The 18,586-nt window shown below is 44.2% G+C and overlaps 1 protein-coding gene across 4 annotated transcripts in view; it reads right to left on the bottom strand.

Annotated features, from left to right (window-relative positions):
* Nucleotides 1-492: 492 nt before the first annotated feature.
* The window catches only part of LOC110489247 (beta-synuclein), a 36,440-nt gene continuing 18,346 nt past the window's right edge, over nt 493-18,586 (bottom strand). For 2 of the 4 annotated variants that reach the window (XM_036943529.1, XM_036943527.1), the window contains exons 3-6: nt 17,410-17,439; nt 15,920-16,005; nt 5,665-5,748; nt 493-644 (exon numbers count right to left, since the gene is read on the bottom strand). In XM_036943529.1, the coding sequence (XP_036799424.1) occupies nt 618-644; nt 5,665-5,748; nt 15,920-16,005; nt 17,410-17,439 (227 nt within the window). In that variant the 3' untranslated portion in view covers nt 493-617. Of the gene's footprint in view, nt 651-5,664; nt 5,749-15,919; nt 16,006-17,409; nt 17,440-18,586 lie in introns of all 4 variants that reach the window. The other 2 variants (XM_036943528.1, XM_036943526.1) reach the window with 1 other exon arrangement.

Genomic DNA, 18,586 nt, shown 5'->3' with positions numbered 1-18,586 from the left:
TAAACGTGCTCCAAAAGTAAATCCAAAAGAGAGAACCCACAAACAGACATTGTACACACTTATAGAATATTATTGGTAGTAGTCATATCTGTTTGCAACCGGATTTATAATTTTCTTTCGCTCCCAACGTCGTTGTTGGAAGATGAGAAAAATACACCTATTATTATCTCACATTTATAAATACAGAAACACACAAAGAGTCACACGCATAGAAATAGAGTCCAGTCTTGAATGGGGAGGCCTGTTCTATGGATTGTATTTCTATGGTCACAAGCCATAGGCCTGGTCCGGGGGTCTCGTTCCATTGGGAGGGAATCAAGGAAACGAGACTCGAGACAGCGGGCGGCTCTTCTACACCTCAAGAAACAACTACACGACCCAACACATTACAGCAGTAACATGACATTTACAATATAGCATCGATTATCATAAAAGATTCGTCTTCAAGACGAAGGAAGAACATTTTTTCTCAGGTGGAATTCTTGCTTTGTGTTTTTTTTTGTTTTTGTTTTTTTGCAACAGGATTAGATTTGTATTATTGTGGTACTTTCGGTGTTTGTCCTTTTTGTTGTAATAAATTGTGCTGCTGGTTGGATGGAGATTTGCAGTGATGGCTTTTATGCTTCTTGTTCGTAGTCCTGGCCCTGCTCCTTGGAGAGAAGAGAGAGACACAGAGCTCAGAGAGAGGGACAGTATTTAAATAGAGAGGAGAGAGAGACAGAGCTCAGAGAGAGAGAGACATTATTTAAATAGAGAGAGAGAGAGAGAGAGAGAGCTCAGAGAGAGGGAGACAGTATTTAAATAGAGAGAGAGAGACAGAGCTCAGAGAGAGGGAGACAGTATTTAAATAGAGAGGAGAGAGAGACAGCGCTCAGAGAGAGGGAGGCAGTATTTAAATAGAGAGGAGAGAGAGACAGAGCTCAGAGAGAGGGAGACAGTATTTAAATAGAGAGGAGAGAGACAGAGCTCAGAGAGGGAGACAGTGTTTAAATAGAGAGGAGAGAGAGACAGAGCTCAGAGAGAGGGAGACATTATTTAAATAGAGAGGAGAGAGAGACAGAGCTCAGAGAGAGGGAGAGGGAGACAGAGCTCAGAGAGAGGGAGACAGTATTTAAATAGAGAGGAGAGAGAGACAGAGCTCAGAGAGAGAGAGACATTATTTAAATAGAGAGGAGAGAGAGACAGAGCTCAGAGAGAGAGAGACAGAGCTCAGAGAGAGAGATACATTATTTAAATAGAGAGGAGAGAGAGCTCAGAGAGAGAGAGACATAGCTTAGAGAGAGAGAGACAGAGCTCAGAGAGGGAGACAGTATTTAAATAGAGAGGAGAGAGAGACAGAGCTCAGAGAGAGGGAGACAGTATTTAAATAGAGAGGAGAGAGACAGAGCTCAGAGAGAGGGAGACAGTATTTAAATAGAGAGAGAGAGACAGAGCTCAGAGAGAGAGAGACCAAGCTCAGAGAGGGAGACAGTATTTAAATAGAGAGGAGAGAGAGACAGAGCTCAGAGAGAGAGAGACAGAGCTCAGAGAGGGAGACAGTATTTAAATAGAGAGGAGAGAGAGAGACACAGTTTCTGTGTCCCTATTCCCTTCACAGGGTTCTATTTGGGACAGATACAGAGTTCACATAAGCAGAATTATGGAAGAAACAGACATAAGTGGAGTTGTTGGATCTCATCAGAAAAGCTCTCGTCCAGAGTGATCTAATGAGACAAATCACATGAAGACAACCTGGCAATAAGGACACAATGTCCTCTTTTTAACCTGACAGGGGAAAATGATCAATACACTACAGTATAACTAGTACAACGTTAGAGAGAACTCAAACACAACATCTAGCAACCTCCTCTTCAGATCTCTTTGACCGGAGTCGGGTTTGAGTCCCGACCGACCGGGACTCCCAACCGACCGCGACTCCCGACCGACCGCGACTCCCGACCGACCGCGACTCCCGACCGACCGCGACTCCCGACCGACCGCTGACAATATTATCAGCTTCAGCCCAGTGTCAATACTTTCAATTTATCCACCAGAGGGCAGCACTAGCTAACGTAAACTATTAAAGCTGCTCCAAGGAAACAGCAGAGAACAGACGTATTAGTAGCATCCTCTCATTAGTACACTAGCTCTAACATCTTCATGTTATTAACAGACACTGCTACTCATATAATGATGCCTTGAAGTCATTTATCTATGGAAAAGAATGTGTGGTTATTGATGGGACACATGTTACATCCACATTCTCACTGTGTCTGCTGTGTTTAGATCAGGGGTGGGCGACTCCAGTCCTCGACTGCCTGATTGGTGTTACCATTTTTCTCCATCTCTAGCAAACACAGCTGATTAATCAAGTCATATTCTAAACTGAAGATCGCGATTAGGTGATTATTGGAGTCAGGTGTGTTAGCTGGGGACCTGGAGGTAAAACTGTGACACCAATCAGGCTCACGAGGACTGGAGTTGCCCACCCCCTCAGGCAGATCAGCTGTACAGAAAGGCTCCATGTTGTTTACAGCAACGCAGGGAATCCTCTGACACTACCCATAATGCATTGCAACTCTGATGTCATCACCACCACACCCCGTTCAGCTAAAAAGAGTGAGAGAGAGAGAGAGAGGGAGAGAGAGAGAGAGAGAGAGGGAGAGGGAGAGAGAGACAGAGAGAGAGAGAGGGAGAGAGAGAGAGAGACAGAGAGAGAGGGAGAGACGTGGAGACGGAGGAGAAGGGGGAGGAGGCGAGCGCAATAGGGGGATGGTGGAGGTTGAGAGAGAAAGAGAGAAAGAGAAGAGAGACAAGGATGGAGATAAAGAATGAGCTGGAAAATGGAGAAATAGAGAGAGATGAGGAAGGATAGGGAGGAATATGGAATACATACCTCCCTCCTTCATGATATTTTACAGTGTAATATTACAGGAGTCATTTGCGTTAAACAGAAAGGAGTTTAATGGAGTCAAATATTCATGTAGGGCAGGAGAACATCACAGTTAATAAACCACTGAATTGGTTCTGAACCGTTCGTTTAAGATGACTCCATTGAGATTATTTGATTCGTCATTGGTTCCCTGCTGATTCTCAGGTTCCAGATGAATTGATTCGGTACTCTGTGTTTTTTTGCCCTTGAGAAATGAATCCATTCAGGACAGTTTGTTTTGCCCTTGAGAGCTGCCTTCCCAAAATAACCATCTGTCTCAACCACTGAGACACACACACACACACACACACACACACACACACACACACACACACACACACACCATATTGGAGGGGCTGTGCCCGCCTGTCTATCTGGCATTTGACAGAGTGTGCAAAGCTGTCATCAAGGCAAAGGGTGGCTACTTTGAAGAATCTCAAATATAAAATATATTTTGATTTGTTTAACACTACTACATGATTCCATACGTGTAGTTTCATCGTTTGTTTTCACTATTATTCTACAATGTAGAAAATAGTCCAAAATAAAGAAAAACCCTGGAATTAATATTGTACCTTAGGTCCAAACTTTGACTGTTAATGTATACGAAATATAAAAAAATGTCTAAACCTATTGAGAGAGAGACCAAGCGCCAACTCACAGAGTTCTACTGTTTAGTTTCCCCGGTACAATAGCAACAAATGGAATAGTCCCAAAAGTGCAAAACCCTGAGACAAACCAAGTGCAAGTATTTTACACGAATTTGACCTAGTCCTAGTGTGTGTGTGTGTGTGTGTGTGTGTGTGTGTGTGTGTGTGTGTGTGTGTGTGTAGTTTGGATTCGTTGCTTGATAAAGTCGTTTATTCCATATTACGCATTACATGGAACAAAAGTTGTTTTTAAAAACTCGAAACGGTTTTGTTTGACTGTCGGAGAGAGTGAAGGCGTGCCGTGTGCTCTCTACCAAATGTAGGCACCATATGTCACTAAATTAATTTGAAAAGAATCTTCAACCACATCAGAAATATCTTGGTCACAACGTTTATTACCTAAATGGTGTAGTCTGATGTGCTGTATTTAATTCCGAATTTTGGAGTAGGCTACATTTGCGGGAAAGATTAGCCTATACGAGAATCCGCACGTAGCCACTCCACGACACAAGACAACTTCATATGCGCTCATGAAATGTAGACTACAAGCGCTGTTTTTTCATTACGAGAAAATATCGGCCTACCTTTCTGTAATGTCAACCATCGAAATACAACAATTCCCTTTCTGTCTCTACACAATATGTTGTGAAAATGGATCATCTGGACGAATAAGTATTTGCTATAACAGAAGCAACCAATGGCAAAGAAAAGTGTTGCGCCTTTTTTCCATTTTTATGAACATACTGTCATCACATTCTCCAAACTGTTTTTTCTCTCCGCTCTCGCTTGATAACTAAATGAGGAAACAAGTGGAGATTGAATCAGGGAAACACCGAGCCTGGAAAGGAAATGCTTTCTGAAAGTAGCGGGTACGTTACTAGAAAATGTAGCGGTAATAAAATGGTAATATTTAAAGGCAGTAACGCGTTATAATACTCCATTACGCATGAAAGTAATATTATCACGTAACGATTTTCTGTAACACATTACCCCTGACACTATGTGTGTGTGTGTGTGTGTGTGTGTGTGTGTGTGTGTATTAGAGCTCTGCTTACCCGACCCAAGCCCGACAGGACCCAGATATTATACATTGGGTTAGGGCTCTGCTTACCCGACCCAGATATTATACATTGGGTTAGGGCTCCGCTTACCCGACCCAGATATTATACATTGGGTTAGGGCTCTGCTTACCCGACCCAGATATTATACATTGGGTTAGGGCTCTGCTTACCCGACCCAAGCCCGACAGGGCCCAGATATTATACATTGGGTTAGGGCTCTGCTTACCCGACCCAAGCCCGACTGGGCCCAGATATTATACATTGGGTTAGGGCTCTGCTTACCCGACCCAAACCAGACTGGGCCCAGATATTATACTTTGGGTTAGGGCTCTGCTTACCCGACCCAAGCCCGACTGGGCCCAGATATTATACATTGGGTTAGGGATCTGCTTACCCGACCCAAGCCCGACTGGGCCCAGATATTATACTTTGGGTTAGGGCTCTGCTTACCCGACCCAAGCCCGACAGGACCCAGATATTACACATTGGGTTAGGGCTCTGCTTACCCGACCCAGATATTATACATTGGGTTAGGGCTCTGCTTACCCAACCCAGATATTATACATTGGGTTAGGGCTCGGGTATCACTAAATTCATCACTAACATTTTGAAGCTCATTTGCTCATGCTCTGCTGCTCAGTACAGTCAATCTTATCTGACTAAGATCATAGCATGGTGTCAGAAGTGCTTCACAGAAAGAAGATTATTTCACAGAAAAGCATCATGTTCCTTGATTTTTATAGTGATGAAATGTAGCTTCCAGCTCACTGCTCTCTCCTGCCTCTTCATTGAGGAGCCGTTGCTATGGATACTCACAGACTGAGAGCGCCATGAGCAGAGAGCACACAGAGCGAGCTGAGCACAGGGAGCGAGTGGATTTACTCAAATATTTTGGGTTTTGGGCAGGGCCGGGCCTTAAAATTGGCAGAAGCAATCACGCCTGGGTAGGGCTCGGGCTTAATATTCACGGCTCTAGTGTGTGTGTGTGTGTGTGTGTGTGTGTGTGTGTGTGTATGTGTGTGTGTGTGTGTGTCCCACTTACCTGCTGGTTCTCATCATATGTCTCTCCCTCCTGCTGATCTCCCTGTGGCTCTCCTTCCATGGCCTCCTGCCCATACTCCTCAGGCTGTGGACACACACACACACACACACACACACACACACACGCACACACACACACACACACACACAGACAGACAATTGTAAAACAAAACGAACACACGTCCTATTTCACCACCACACTACTTTTCATTTTACAAACAAGGAAATAGATAAATAGTAAACTGTTAGGGAGAGATAGTCCAGTACAGGAGGCAGGAAACACAGTGCTTTGGACTCCTGATGATAATGGGATAATACGGACTACAAAGGGAAGCACATCCGAGAGCTGCTTAGTGACACGAGCCTGCCAGACGAGCTAAACTACTTCTATGCTCGTTTCGAGGCAAGCAACACTGAAGCATGCATGAGAGCATCAGCTGTTCCGGACGACTGTGTGATCGCACTCTCCATAGGTCGATGTGAGTAAAACCTTTACTTAGGTCAACATTCACAAGGCCTCAGGGTCAGACGGATTACCAGGACGTGTACTCTGAGTATGCGCTGACCAACTGGCAAGTGTCTTCACTGACATGTTCAAGCTCTCCCTGACCGAGTCTGTAATACCTACATGTTTTAAGCAGCAGACCATCATAGTCCCTGTGCCCAAGAACACCTACAGTGAGGGAAACAAGTATTTGATCCCCTGCTGATTTTGTACATTTGCCCACTGACAAAGAAATTATCCGTCTGTAATTTAAATGGTAGGTTTATTTGAACAGTGAAAGACAGAATAACAACAAAAAAAATCTAGAAAAACGCATGTCTAAAATGTTATAAATTGATTTGCATTTTAATGAGGGAAATAAGTATTTGACCCCTCTGCAAAACATGACTTAGTTCTTGGTGGCAAAACCCTTGTTGGCAATCACAGAGGTCAGACGTTTCTTGTAGTTGGTCACCAGGTTTGCACACATTTCAGGAGGGATTTTGTCCCACTCCTCTTTGCAGATCTTCTCCAAGTCATTAAGGTTTAAAGGCTGACGTTTGGCAACTCGAACCTTCAGCTCCCTCCACAGATTTTCTATGGGATTAAGCCATGGTGGGTGTCTTGTCCGAAAGCCATGTTTCAGAACTAGGCAGATCATATTACAGTTATGAGAGTCCCGTTGACATTAAATCCACAATCAGAGATCATACATCTCATTATCAAGAGACTATACATCGGCCAATAGAACGGAGGGAGGAGGTGGCTTCCCCTCTCCTACCTTTTTCCCCCCCAGACCGTTTCCTGTTGGATAGCCCAAAACATTGGGTCGGAATTACACAAAGAGACCAGAACTCGGTTGAAGTCGGTTAAACTCGGTTGAAGTTGAATTCGGAATTGAAGTTAGTAACTGCTGATTTGATGTTCAAAAGTTCTTGTCGATCATAAAAAAATTATAAGGGGATACATTTGATGCAAGAAAAAATAAACGCCAAAATAGCAAAGTTGGGTCAGAGCTTGTAAGACAGCAGACATACAGTACCACATAGTTGGGTCAGAGTTTGTAAGACAGCAGACATACAGTACCACAGAGTTGGGTCAGAGCTTGTAAGACAGCAGACATACAGTACCACAGAGTTGGGTCAGAGCTTGCAAGACAGCAGACATACAGTACCACAGAGTTGGGTCAGAGCTTGTAAGACAGCAGACATACAGTACCACAGAGTTGGGTCAGAGCTTGCAAGACAGCAGACATACAGTACCACACCATTGCTAATAGATCATATCGTTCAAGAGAAAATTGCCAAATGAATGAAAAAAGAACAATGAGATTATTTTTAATTCACTCCATTTGACTTAATGGATCCTAGACTCTATGGGGGTGTTAATAATGGACCCTAGACTCTATGGGGGTGTTAATGAACCCCAGACTCTATGGGGGTGTTATTAATGGACCCTAGACTCTATGGGGGTGTTAATAATGAACCCTAGACTCTATGGGGGTCTTAATGGACCCTAGACTCTATGGGGGGTGTTAATAATGAACCCTAGACTCTATGGGGTCTTAATGAACCCTAGACTCTATGGGGGTGTTAATGAACCCTAGACTCTATGGGGGTGTTAATAATGGACCCTAGACTCTATGGGGGTGTTAATAATGAACCCTAGACTCTATGGGGGTGTTAATAATGAACCCTAGACTCTATGGGGGTCTTAATGGACCCTAGACTCTATGGGGGTGTTAATAATGGACCCTAGACTCTATGGGGGTGTTAATAATGAACCCTAGACTCTATGGGGGTCTTAATGGACCCTAGACTCTATGGGGGTCTTAATGGACCCTAGACTCTATGGGGGTGTTAATGAACCCTAGACTCTATGGGGGTGTTAATGAACCCTAGACTCTATGGGGGTGTTTATGAACCCTAGACTCTATGGGGGTGTTAATGAACCCTAGACTCTATGGGGGTCTTAATGGACCCTAGATACTATAGGGTTCTTAATGAACCCTAGACTCTATGGGGGTCTTAATGGACCCTATACTCTATGGGGGTGTTAATGGACCCTAGATTGTATAGGGTTCTTAATGAACCCTAGACTCTATGGGGGGAATTCTGACCTGAGTTAATCGACCGTAAATTTAACTTTTCTCTCTGTGCGTATTCTGACCTTGAACTTGAGAATAGCATGGTGTTCATGCTGTTCAGCTGCTTTTTGTTGGGGTCGGAGATCAGATACATGAAGGTGTGTCTACAGATACGTCGTATTCAGACCATGACTTATTCCCTCATAATTCCACCACCTTTACACACCATGAAACCATGAATAAGATCTGACGATCCTGCTGAAACCATGAATAAGGGCTGACGACCCTGCTGAAACCATGAATAAGGTCTAATGACCCTGCTGAAACCATGAATAAGATCTGACGACCCTGCTGAAACCATGAATAAGGGCTGACGACCCTGCTGAAACCATGAATAAGGTCTAATGACCCTGCTGAAACCATGAATAAGGTCTAATGACCCTGCTGAAACCATGAATAAGGGCTGACGACCCTGCTGAAACCATGAATAAGGTCTGACGACCCTGCTGAAACCATGAATAAGATCTGACGATCCTGCTGAAACCATGAATAAGGTCTAATGACCCTGCTGAAACCATGAATAAGGTCTGACGACCCTGCTGAAACCATGAATAAGGTCTGACGACCCTGCTGAAACCATGAATAAGGGCTGACGACCCTGCTGAAACCATGAATAAGGGCTGACGACCCTGCTGAAACCATGAATAAGGGCTGACGACCCTGCTGAAACCATGAATAAGGTCTAATGACCCTTCTGAAACCATGAATAAGGTCTAATGACCCTGCTGAAACCATGAATAAGGAATGACGACCCTGCTGAAACCATGAATAAGGTCTAATGACCCTGCTGAAACCATGAATAAGGGCTGATGACCCTGCTGAAACCATGAATAAGGTCTAATGACCCTGCTGAAACCATGAATAAGGTCTAATGACCCTGCTGAAACCATGAATAAGGAATGACGACCCTGCTGAAACCATGAATAAGGGCTGACGACCCTGCTGAAACCATGAATAAGGGCTGACGACCCTGCTGAAACCATGAATAAGGTCTAATGACCCTGCTGAAACCATGAATAAGGTCTAATGACCCTGCTGAAACCATGAATAAGGTCTAATGACCCTGCTGAAACCATGAATAAGGTCTAATGACCCTGCTGAAACCATGAATAAGGACTGACGACCCTGCTGAAACCATGAATAAGGGCTGACGACCCTGCTGAAACCATGAATAAGGTCTAACTACCCTGCTGAAACCATGAATAAGGGCTGACGACCCTGCTGAAACCATGAATAAGGTCTAACGACCCTGCTGAAACCATGAATAAGGGCTGACGACCCTGCTGAAACCATGAATAAGGTCTAACCACCATGCTGAAACCATGAATAAGGGCTGACGACCCTGCTGAAACCATGAATAAGATCTGACGATCCTGCTGAAACCATGAATAAGGTCTAATGACCCTGCTGAAACCATGAATAAGGTCTGACGACCCTGCTGAAACCATGAAAAAGGGCTGACGACCCTGCTGAAACCATGAATAAGGGCTGACGACCCTGCTGAAACCATGAATAAGGGTTGACGACCCTGCTGAAACCATGAATAAGGTCTAATGACCCTGCTGAAACATGAATAAGGTCTAATGACCCTGCTGAAACCATGAATAAGGGCTGACGACCCTGCTGAAACCATGAATAAGGGCTGACGACCCTGCTGAAACCATGAATAAGGTCTAATGACCCTGCTGAAACCATGAATAAGGTCTAATGCCCCTGCTGAAACCATGAATAAGGAATGACGACCCTGCTGAAACCATGAATAAGGGCTGACGACCCTGCTGAAACCATGAATAAGGGCTGACGACACTGCTGAAACCACGAATAAGGTCTAATGACCCTGCTGAAACCATGAATAAGGTCTAATGACCCTGCTGAAACCATGAATAAGGTCTAATGACCCTGCTGAAACCATGAATAAGGAATGACGACCCTGCTGAAACCATGAATAAGGGCTGACGACCCTGCTGAAACCATGAATAAGGGCTGACGACCCTGCTGAAACCATGAATAAGGTCTAATGACCCTGCTGAAACCATGAATAAGGTCTAATGACCCTGCTGAAACCATGAATAAGGTCTAATGACCCTGCTGAAACAATGAATAAGGTCTAATGACCCTGCTGAAACCATGAATAAGGACTGACGACCCTGCTGAAACCATGAATAAGGTCTAACGACCCTGCTGAAACCACGAATAAGGTCTGACAACCCTGCTGAAACCATGAATAAGGGCTGACGACCCTGCTGAAACCATGAATAAGGTCTAACTACCCTGATGAAACCATGAATAAGAGCTGACGACCCTGCTGAAACCATGAATAAGGTCTAACGACCCTGCTGAAACCATGAATAAGGGCTGACGACCCTGCTGAAACCATGAATAAGGACTGACGACCCTGCTGAAACCACGAATAAGGTCTGATGACCCTGCTGAAACCACGAATAAGGTCTGATGACCCTGCTGAAACCACGAATAAGGTCTGATGACCCTTCTGAAATCATGAATAAGGGCTGATGACCCTGCTGAAACCACGAATAAGGTCTAACGACCCTGCTGAAACCATGAATAAGGTCTAACGACCCTGCTGAAACCATGAATAAGGGCTGACGACCCTGCTGAAACCATGAATAAGGTCTAACGACCCTGCTGAAACCATGAATAAGGTCTAACGACCCTGCTGAAACCATGAATAAGGGCTGACGACCCTGCTGAAAACATGAATAAGGTCTAACGACCCTGCTGAAACCATGAATAAGGTCTAACGACCCTGCTGAAACCATGAATAAGGGCTGACGACCCTGCTGAAACCATGAATAAGGTCTAACGACCCTGCTGAAACCATGAATAAGGTCTAACTACCCTGCTGAAACCATGAATAAGGGCTGACGACCCTGCTGAAACCATGAATAAGGGCTGACGACCCTGCTGAAACCATGAATAAGGTCTAACCACCCTGCTGAAACCATGAATAAGGGCTGACGACCCTGCTGAAACCATGAATAAGATCTGACGATCCTGCTGAAACCATGAATAAGGTCTAATGACCCTGCTGAAACCATGAATAAGGTCTGACGACCCTGCTGAAACCATGAAAAAGGGCTGACGACCCTGCTGAAACCATGAATAAGGGCTGACGACCCTGCTGAAACCATGAATAAGGGCTGACGACCCTGCTGAAACCACGAATAAGGTCTAATGACCCTGCTGAAACCATGAATAAGGTCTAATGACCCTGCTGAAACCATGAATAAGGTCTAATGACCCTGCTGAAACCATGAATAAGGAATGACGACCCTGCTGAAACCATGAATAAGGGCTGACGACCCTGCTGAAACCATGAATAAGGAATGACGACCCTGCTGAAACCATGAATAAGGTCTAACGACCCTGCTGAAACCATGAATAAGGTCTGATGACCCTGCTGAAACCATGAATAAGGTCTAATGACCCTGCTGAAACCATGAATAAGGGCTGACGACCCTGCTGAAACCAAGAATAAGGTCTAATGACCCTGCTGAAACCATGAATAAGGTCTAATGACCCTGCTGAAACCATGAATAAGGTCTAATGACCCTGCTGAAACCATGAATAAGGACTGACAACCCTGCTGAAACAATGAATAAGGGCTGAAGACCCTGCTGAAACCATGAATAAGGACCGACGACCCTGCTGAAACCATGAATAAGGTCTAATGACCCTGCTGAAACCATGAATAAGGTCTAATGACCCTGCTGAAACCATGAATAAGGACTGACGACCCTGCTGAAACCATGAATAAGGGCTGAAGACCCTGCTGAAACCACGAATAAGGTCTGATGACCCTGCTGAAACCACGAATAAGGTCTAACGACCCTGCTGAAACCATGAATAAGGGCTGACGACCCTGCTGAAACCATGAATAAGGTCTAACGACCCTGCTGAAACCATGACTAAGGGCTGACGACCCTGCTGAAACATGAATAAGGTCTAACGACCCTGCTGAAACCATGAATAAGGTCTGACGACCCTGCTGAAACCATGAATAAGGACTGACGACCCTGCTGAAACCACGAATAAGGTCTGATGACCCTGCTGAAACCACGAATAAGGTCTGATGACCCTGCTGAAATCACGAATAAGGGCTGATGACCCTGCTGAAACCACGAATAAGGTCTAACGACCCTGCTGAAACCATGAATAAGGTCTAACGACCCTGCTGAAACCATGAATAAGGGCTGACGACCCTGCTGAAACCATGAATAAGGTCTAACGACCCTGCTGAAACCATGAATAAGGTCTAACGACCCTGCTGAAACCATGAATAAGGGCTGACGACCCTGCTGAAACCATGAATAAGGGCTAACGACCCTGCTGAAACCATGAATAAGGTCTAACGACCCTGCTGAAACCGTGAATAAGGTCTAATGACCCTGCTGAAACCATGAATAAGGGCTGACGACCCTGCTGAAAACAATGAATAAGGGCTGACGACCCTGCTGAAACCATGAATAAGGGCTGACGACCCTGCTGAAACCATGAATAAGGGCTGACAACGCTGCTGAAAACAATGAATAAGGGCTGACGACCCTGCTGAAACCATGAATAAAGGCTGACGACCCTGCTGAAACCATGAATAAGGGCTGACGACCCTGCTGAAACCATGAATAAGGGCTGACGACCCTGCTGAAACCATGAATAAGATCTGACGATCCTGCTGTAACCATGAATAAGGTCTAATGACCCTGCTGAAACCATGAATAAGGTCTAACGCCCCTGCTGAAACCATGAATAAGGAATGACGACCCTGCTGAAACCATGAATAAGGGCTGACGACCCTGCTGAAACCATGAATAAGGGCTGACGACCCTGCTGAAACCATGAATAAGGTCTAATGACCCTGCTGAAACCATGAATAAGGTCTAATGACCCTGCTGAAACCATGAATAAGGTCTAATGACCCTGCTGAAACCATGAATAAGGTCTAATGACCCTGCTGAAACCATGAATAAGGGCTGACGACCCTGCTGAAACCATGAATAAGGGCTGACGACCCTGTTGAAACCATGAATAAGGTCTAATGACCCTGCTGAAACCATGAATAAGGTCTAATGCCCCTGCTGAAACCATGAATAAGGAATGACGACCCTGCTGAAACCATGAATAAGGGCTGACGACCCTGCTGAAACCATGAATAAGGGCTGACAACCCTGCTGAAACCACGAATAAGGTCTAATGACCCTGCTGAAACCATGAATAAGGTCTAATGACCCTGCTGAAACCATGAATAAGGTCTAATGACCCTGCTGAAACCATGAATAAGGACTGACGACCCTGCTGAAACCATGAATAAGGGCTGAAGACCCTGCTGAAACCACGAATAAGGTCTGATGACCCTGCTGAAACCACGAATAAGGTCTAACGACCCTGCTGAAACCATGAATAAGGGCTGACGACCCTGCTGAAACCATGAATAAGGTCTGACGACCCTGCTGAAACCATGAATAAGGACTGACGACCCTGCTGAAACCATGAATAAGGTCTGATGACCCTGCTGAAACCACGAATAAGGTCTGATGACCCTGCTGAAATCACGAATAAGGGCTGATGACCCTGCTGAAACCACGAATAAGGTCTAACGACCCTGCTGAAATCATGAATAAGGTCTAACTTCCCTGATGAAACCATGAATAGGAGCTGACAACCCTGCTGAAACCACGAATAAGGGCTGACGACCCTGCTGAAACATGAATAAGGTCTAACGACCCTGCTGAAACCATGAATAAGGTCTGACGACCCTGCTGAAACCATGAATAAGGACTGACGACCCTGCTGAAACCACGAATAAGGTCTGATGACCCTGCTGAAACCACGAATAAAGTCTGATGACCCTGCTGAAATCACGAATAAGGGCTGATGACCCTGCTGAAACCACGAATAAGGTCTAACGACCCTGCTGAAACCATGAATAAGGGCTGACGACCCTGCTGAAACCATGAATAAGGTCTAACGACCCTGCTGAAACCATGAATAAGGGCTGACGACCCTGCTGAAACCATGAATAAGGGCTAACGACCCTGCTGAAACCATGAATAAGGTCTAACGACCCTGCTGAAACCATGAATAAGGGCTGACGACCCTGCTGAAACCATGAATAAGGTCTAATGACCCTGCTGAAACCATGAATAAGGACTGATGACCCTGCTGAAACCACGAATAAGGGCTGACGACCCTGCTGAAACCATGAATAAGGTCTAACGACCCTGCTGAAACCATGAATAAGGGCTGACGACCCTGCTGAAACCATGAATAAGGTCTAACGACCCTGCTGAAACCATGAATAAGGGCCGACGACCCTGCTGAAACCATGAATAAGGTCTAACGACCCTGCTGAAACCATGAATAAGGTCTGACGACCCTGCTGAAACCATGAATAAGGTCTAACGACCCTGCCGAAACCATGAATAAGGTCTAACGACACTGCTGAAACCATGAATAAGGTCTAATGACCCTGCTGAAACCATGAATAAGGACTGACGACCCTGCTGAAACCATGAATATGGGCTGATGACCCTGCTGAAACCACGAATAAGGTCTGATGACCCTGCTGAAACCATGAATAAGGTCTAACGACCCTGCTGAAACCATGAATAAGGGCTGACGACCCTGCTGAAACCATGAATGAGGTCTAACGACCCTGCTGAAACCATGAATAAGGGCTGACAACCCTGCTGAAACCATTAATAAGGTCTAACGACCTTGCCGATTCCAAGTGGAACAACATCTACTTTATTTTTCCTGATAGAAATAACATCCTTCTCATACACTGTCATTTAGAACTATTGATTAGAGCTATTGATTAGAGCTATTGATTAGATATATTGATTAGAGCTATTGATTACAGCTATTGATTAGAGCTATTGATTAGAGATTTTGATTAAAGCTATTGATTAAAGCTATTGATTAGAGCTATTGATTAGAGCTATTGATTAGAGCTGGGTGAATGAGGAAGCTGTTTGGATAAGGGCATTGTAAATATAAAGGAACATCAATCTAGAATCTCACCTCATGATAACAGCATGCTATTCACCAGCTATTCGTACTGTAATTCCACAGGGGCTGGTGATATTCTAAAGTGATATAGGGGCTGGTGATAGTCTATAGTGATATAGGGGCTGGTGATGTGTGTCGTGTGTGTGTGTGTGTGTGTGTGTGTGTGTTTGTGGTATGTGTTAGTTTGCATTGTGTGTGTGTGTGTGTGTCTGAGTGTGTGTGTGTGTGTGTGTGTGTGTGCCTGTGTGTGTGTGTGCCTGTGTGTTGTGTGTGTGTGTGTGTGTGTGTGTTCGTGGTATTTGTGTGTTTGCATTGTGTGTGTGTGTGTGTGTGTGTGTGTGCCTGTGCGTGGGTGTGTGTGTGTGTGTCTGAGTGTGTGTGTGTGTGTGTTCGTGGTATGTGTTAGTTTGCATTGTGTGTGTGTGTGTGTGTCTGAGTGTGTGTGTGTGTGTGTGTGTGTTCGTGGTATTTGTGTGTTTGCATTGTGTGTGTGTGTGTGTGTGCCTGTGCGTGGGTGTGTGTGTGTGTGTGTGTGTGTGTGCGTGTGTCTGAGTGTGTGTGAGTGTGTGTGTGTGTGTGTGTGTGTGTTAGTCGTACGTTCATGTCAGATGGGAACTCGTCCTTCTTCCCCAGGCCGGTGGCTGCAGCGATATTCCCCATGGCTCCACCAGCAAGGTCCTTCGCTGCATCATCACACACACACGTTATTAACACACATCATCACACACACACATTAACACACACACGTTAACACACACACATTAACACACACACGTTATTAACACACACACACACATCATCACACACACACATTAACACACACACGTTAACACACACACATTAACACACACACATTATTAACACACACACACACATCATCACACACACACATTAACACACACACATTAACACAAACACATTATTAACACACACACATTATTAACACACACACGTTAACACACACACATTAACACACACACGTTATTAACACACACACACACATCATCACACACACACATCATCACACACACACGTTAACACACACACATTAACACACACACGTTAACACACACACATTAACACACACACACGTTATTAACACACACACACACATCATCACACACACACATTAACACACACACGTTAACACACACACATTAACACACACACATTATTAACACACACACACATCATCACACACACACATTAACACACACACGTTAACACACACACATTAACACACACACATTATTAACACACACACACATCATCACACACACACATTAACACACACACATTAACACAAACACATTATTAACACACACACATTAAAAAGCACATACACTGATGTTGTTGTTCTCTAGTACACTAGTCTCTAAGATGTTATATCTTTACCAGTCTAATCCTGCTTGGTTTGTTGTCCTAGTTGGACTCGAAGGCATTTTAAACTGTATCTTTACCAGTCTATTCCTCTTTGGTTTGTTGTTCTAGTTTGACTCTAAGGCGTTGTATCTTTACCAGTCTAATCCTCTTTGGTTTGTTGTTGTAGTTTGACTCTAAGGCGTTGTATCTTTACCAGTCTAATCCTCTTTGGTTTGTTGTTCTAGTTTGACTCTTAAGGCGTTGTATCTTTACCAGTCTAATCCTCTTTGGTTTGTTGTTGTAGTTTGACTCTAAGGCGTTGTATCTTTACCAGTCTAATCCTCTTTGGTTTGTTGTTCTAGTTTGACTCTAAGGCGTTGTATCTTTACCAGTCTAATCCTCTTTGGTTTGTTGTTCTAGTTTGACTCTTAAGGCGTTGTATCTTTACCAGTCTAATCCTCTTTGGTTTGTTGTTCTAGTTTGACTCTTAAGGCGTTGTATCTTTACCAGTCTAATCCTCTTTGGTTTGTTGTTCTAGTTTGACTCTTAAGGCGTTGTATCTTTACCAGTCTAATCCTGTTTGGTGTGTGTACCAGAAGCAGGTCAAACTTGTTTTCTGATCCAGGCTAACTTTATTGAAACTTGGAAGATACTAAGTATCTTGCTGTTGTGATACTGTACCACTGATGTCAATTTCTGAACTAGAGACTTAACAGTACACTCACCTGAACCAACACCATCTTTGGCCTTGGTGCCTGAAAAGAGAGAAAAATAGAAAGTTACTTATGTTACTTCATTAAAATATCCCTCCATTATCACACAGTGTGTCTTTACTACATTAAAATGCTACATTACCCCACCATTATTAAACACGTTTTACTACCTTCCAATCCTACATTACCATACATAAATGAGGCATTATCACGCTCAATAGAGTTACCAGCATATTCCTCTTTACTACACAGACAGTAAATGATGCATTACCGTATAAACAAACCTCTAATGCCTTACTAGACAGACAGTAAATGAGGCATTACCGTATAAACAAACCTCTAATGCCTTACTACACAGACAGTAAATAAGGCATTACCATACATAATGATGATTATCACGCTCAATAGAGTTACCAGCATATTCCTCTTTACTAGACAGACAGTAAATGAGGCATTACTGTATAAACAAACCTCTAATGCCTTACTAGACAGACAGTAAATGAGGCATTACCGTATAAACAAACCTCTAATGTCTTACTAGACAGACAGTAAATGATGCATTACCATATAAACAAACCCCTAATGCCTTACTACACAGACAGTAAATGAGGCATTACCATATAAACAAACCTCTAATGCCTTACTACACAGACAGTAAATGAGGCATTACCATATAAACAAACCTCCAATGTCTTACTAGACAGACAGTAAATGAGGCATTAGCGTATAAGCAAACCTGTAATGCCGTGCTAGACAGACAGACAGACAGACCAGTCAGTCAGAGACCAGACAGACAGGTGAGTGACGGTGCTCTAGTGACGAGGATGAGCTGAGCGAAGAGCACCCAGAGTCGTGATGTAGCGAGAGAGAGAGAGAGTTTGGGGTAACTTCGGAGCGAGGAGCCATAAGAGCTAGGAGCCATCAGAGCTAGGAGCCATCAGAGCTAGGAGCCATCTGGAGTAAGGTACAGTACATTCATTCTCATTCTAGAGGTAGAAAATTGAAGCCTCTGAGCAGTCTGTTTTATCCATTCATTCCACAATACATTATTTAGATTAACAATTCACTAATGTATGTGGAACTGTTCAAGAACGGTCCATATTTCTCTGGAGGGTGTTTACTAACATGGCTGCCATGGAACTACTGCATGTGATGTCATTTAGAATGCTCTTTGATTGGTTGAAAACCA

Source organism: Oncorhynchus mykiss, chromosome 14 (assembly GCF_013265735.2).
Source record: "Oncorhynchus mykiss isolate Arlee chromosome 14, USDA_OmykA_1.1, whole genome shotgun sequence".
NCBI classification, from domain to species: domain Eukaryota; kingdom Metazoa; phylum Chordata; class Actinopteri; order Salmoniformes; family Salmonidae; genus Oncorhynchus; species Oncorhynchus mykiss.
This window is presented reverse-complemented; position numbering and strand designations above follow the sequence as displayed.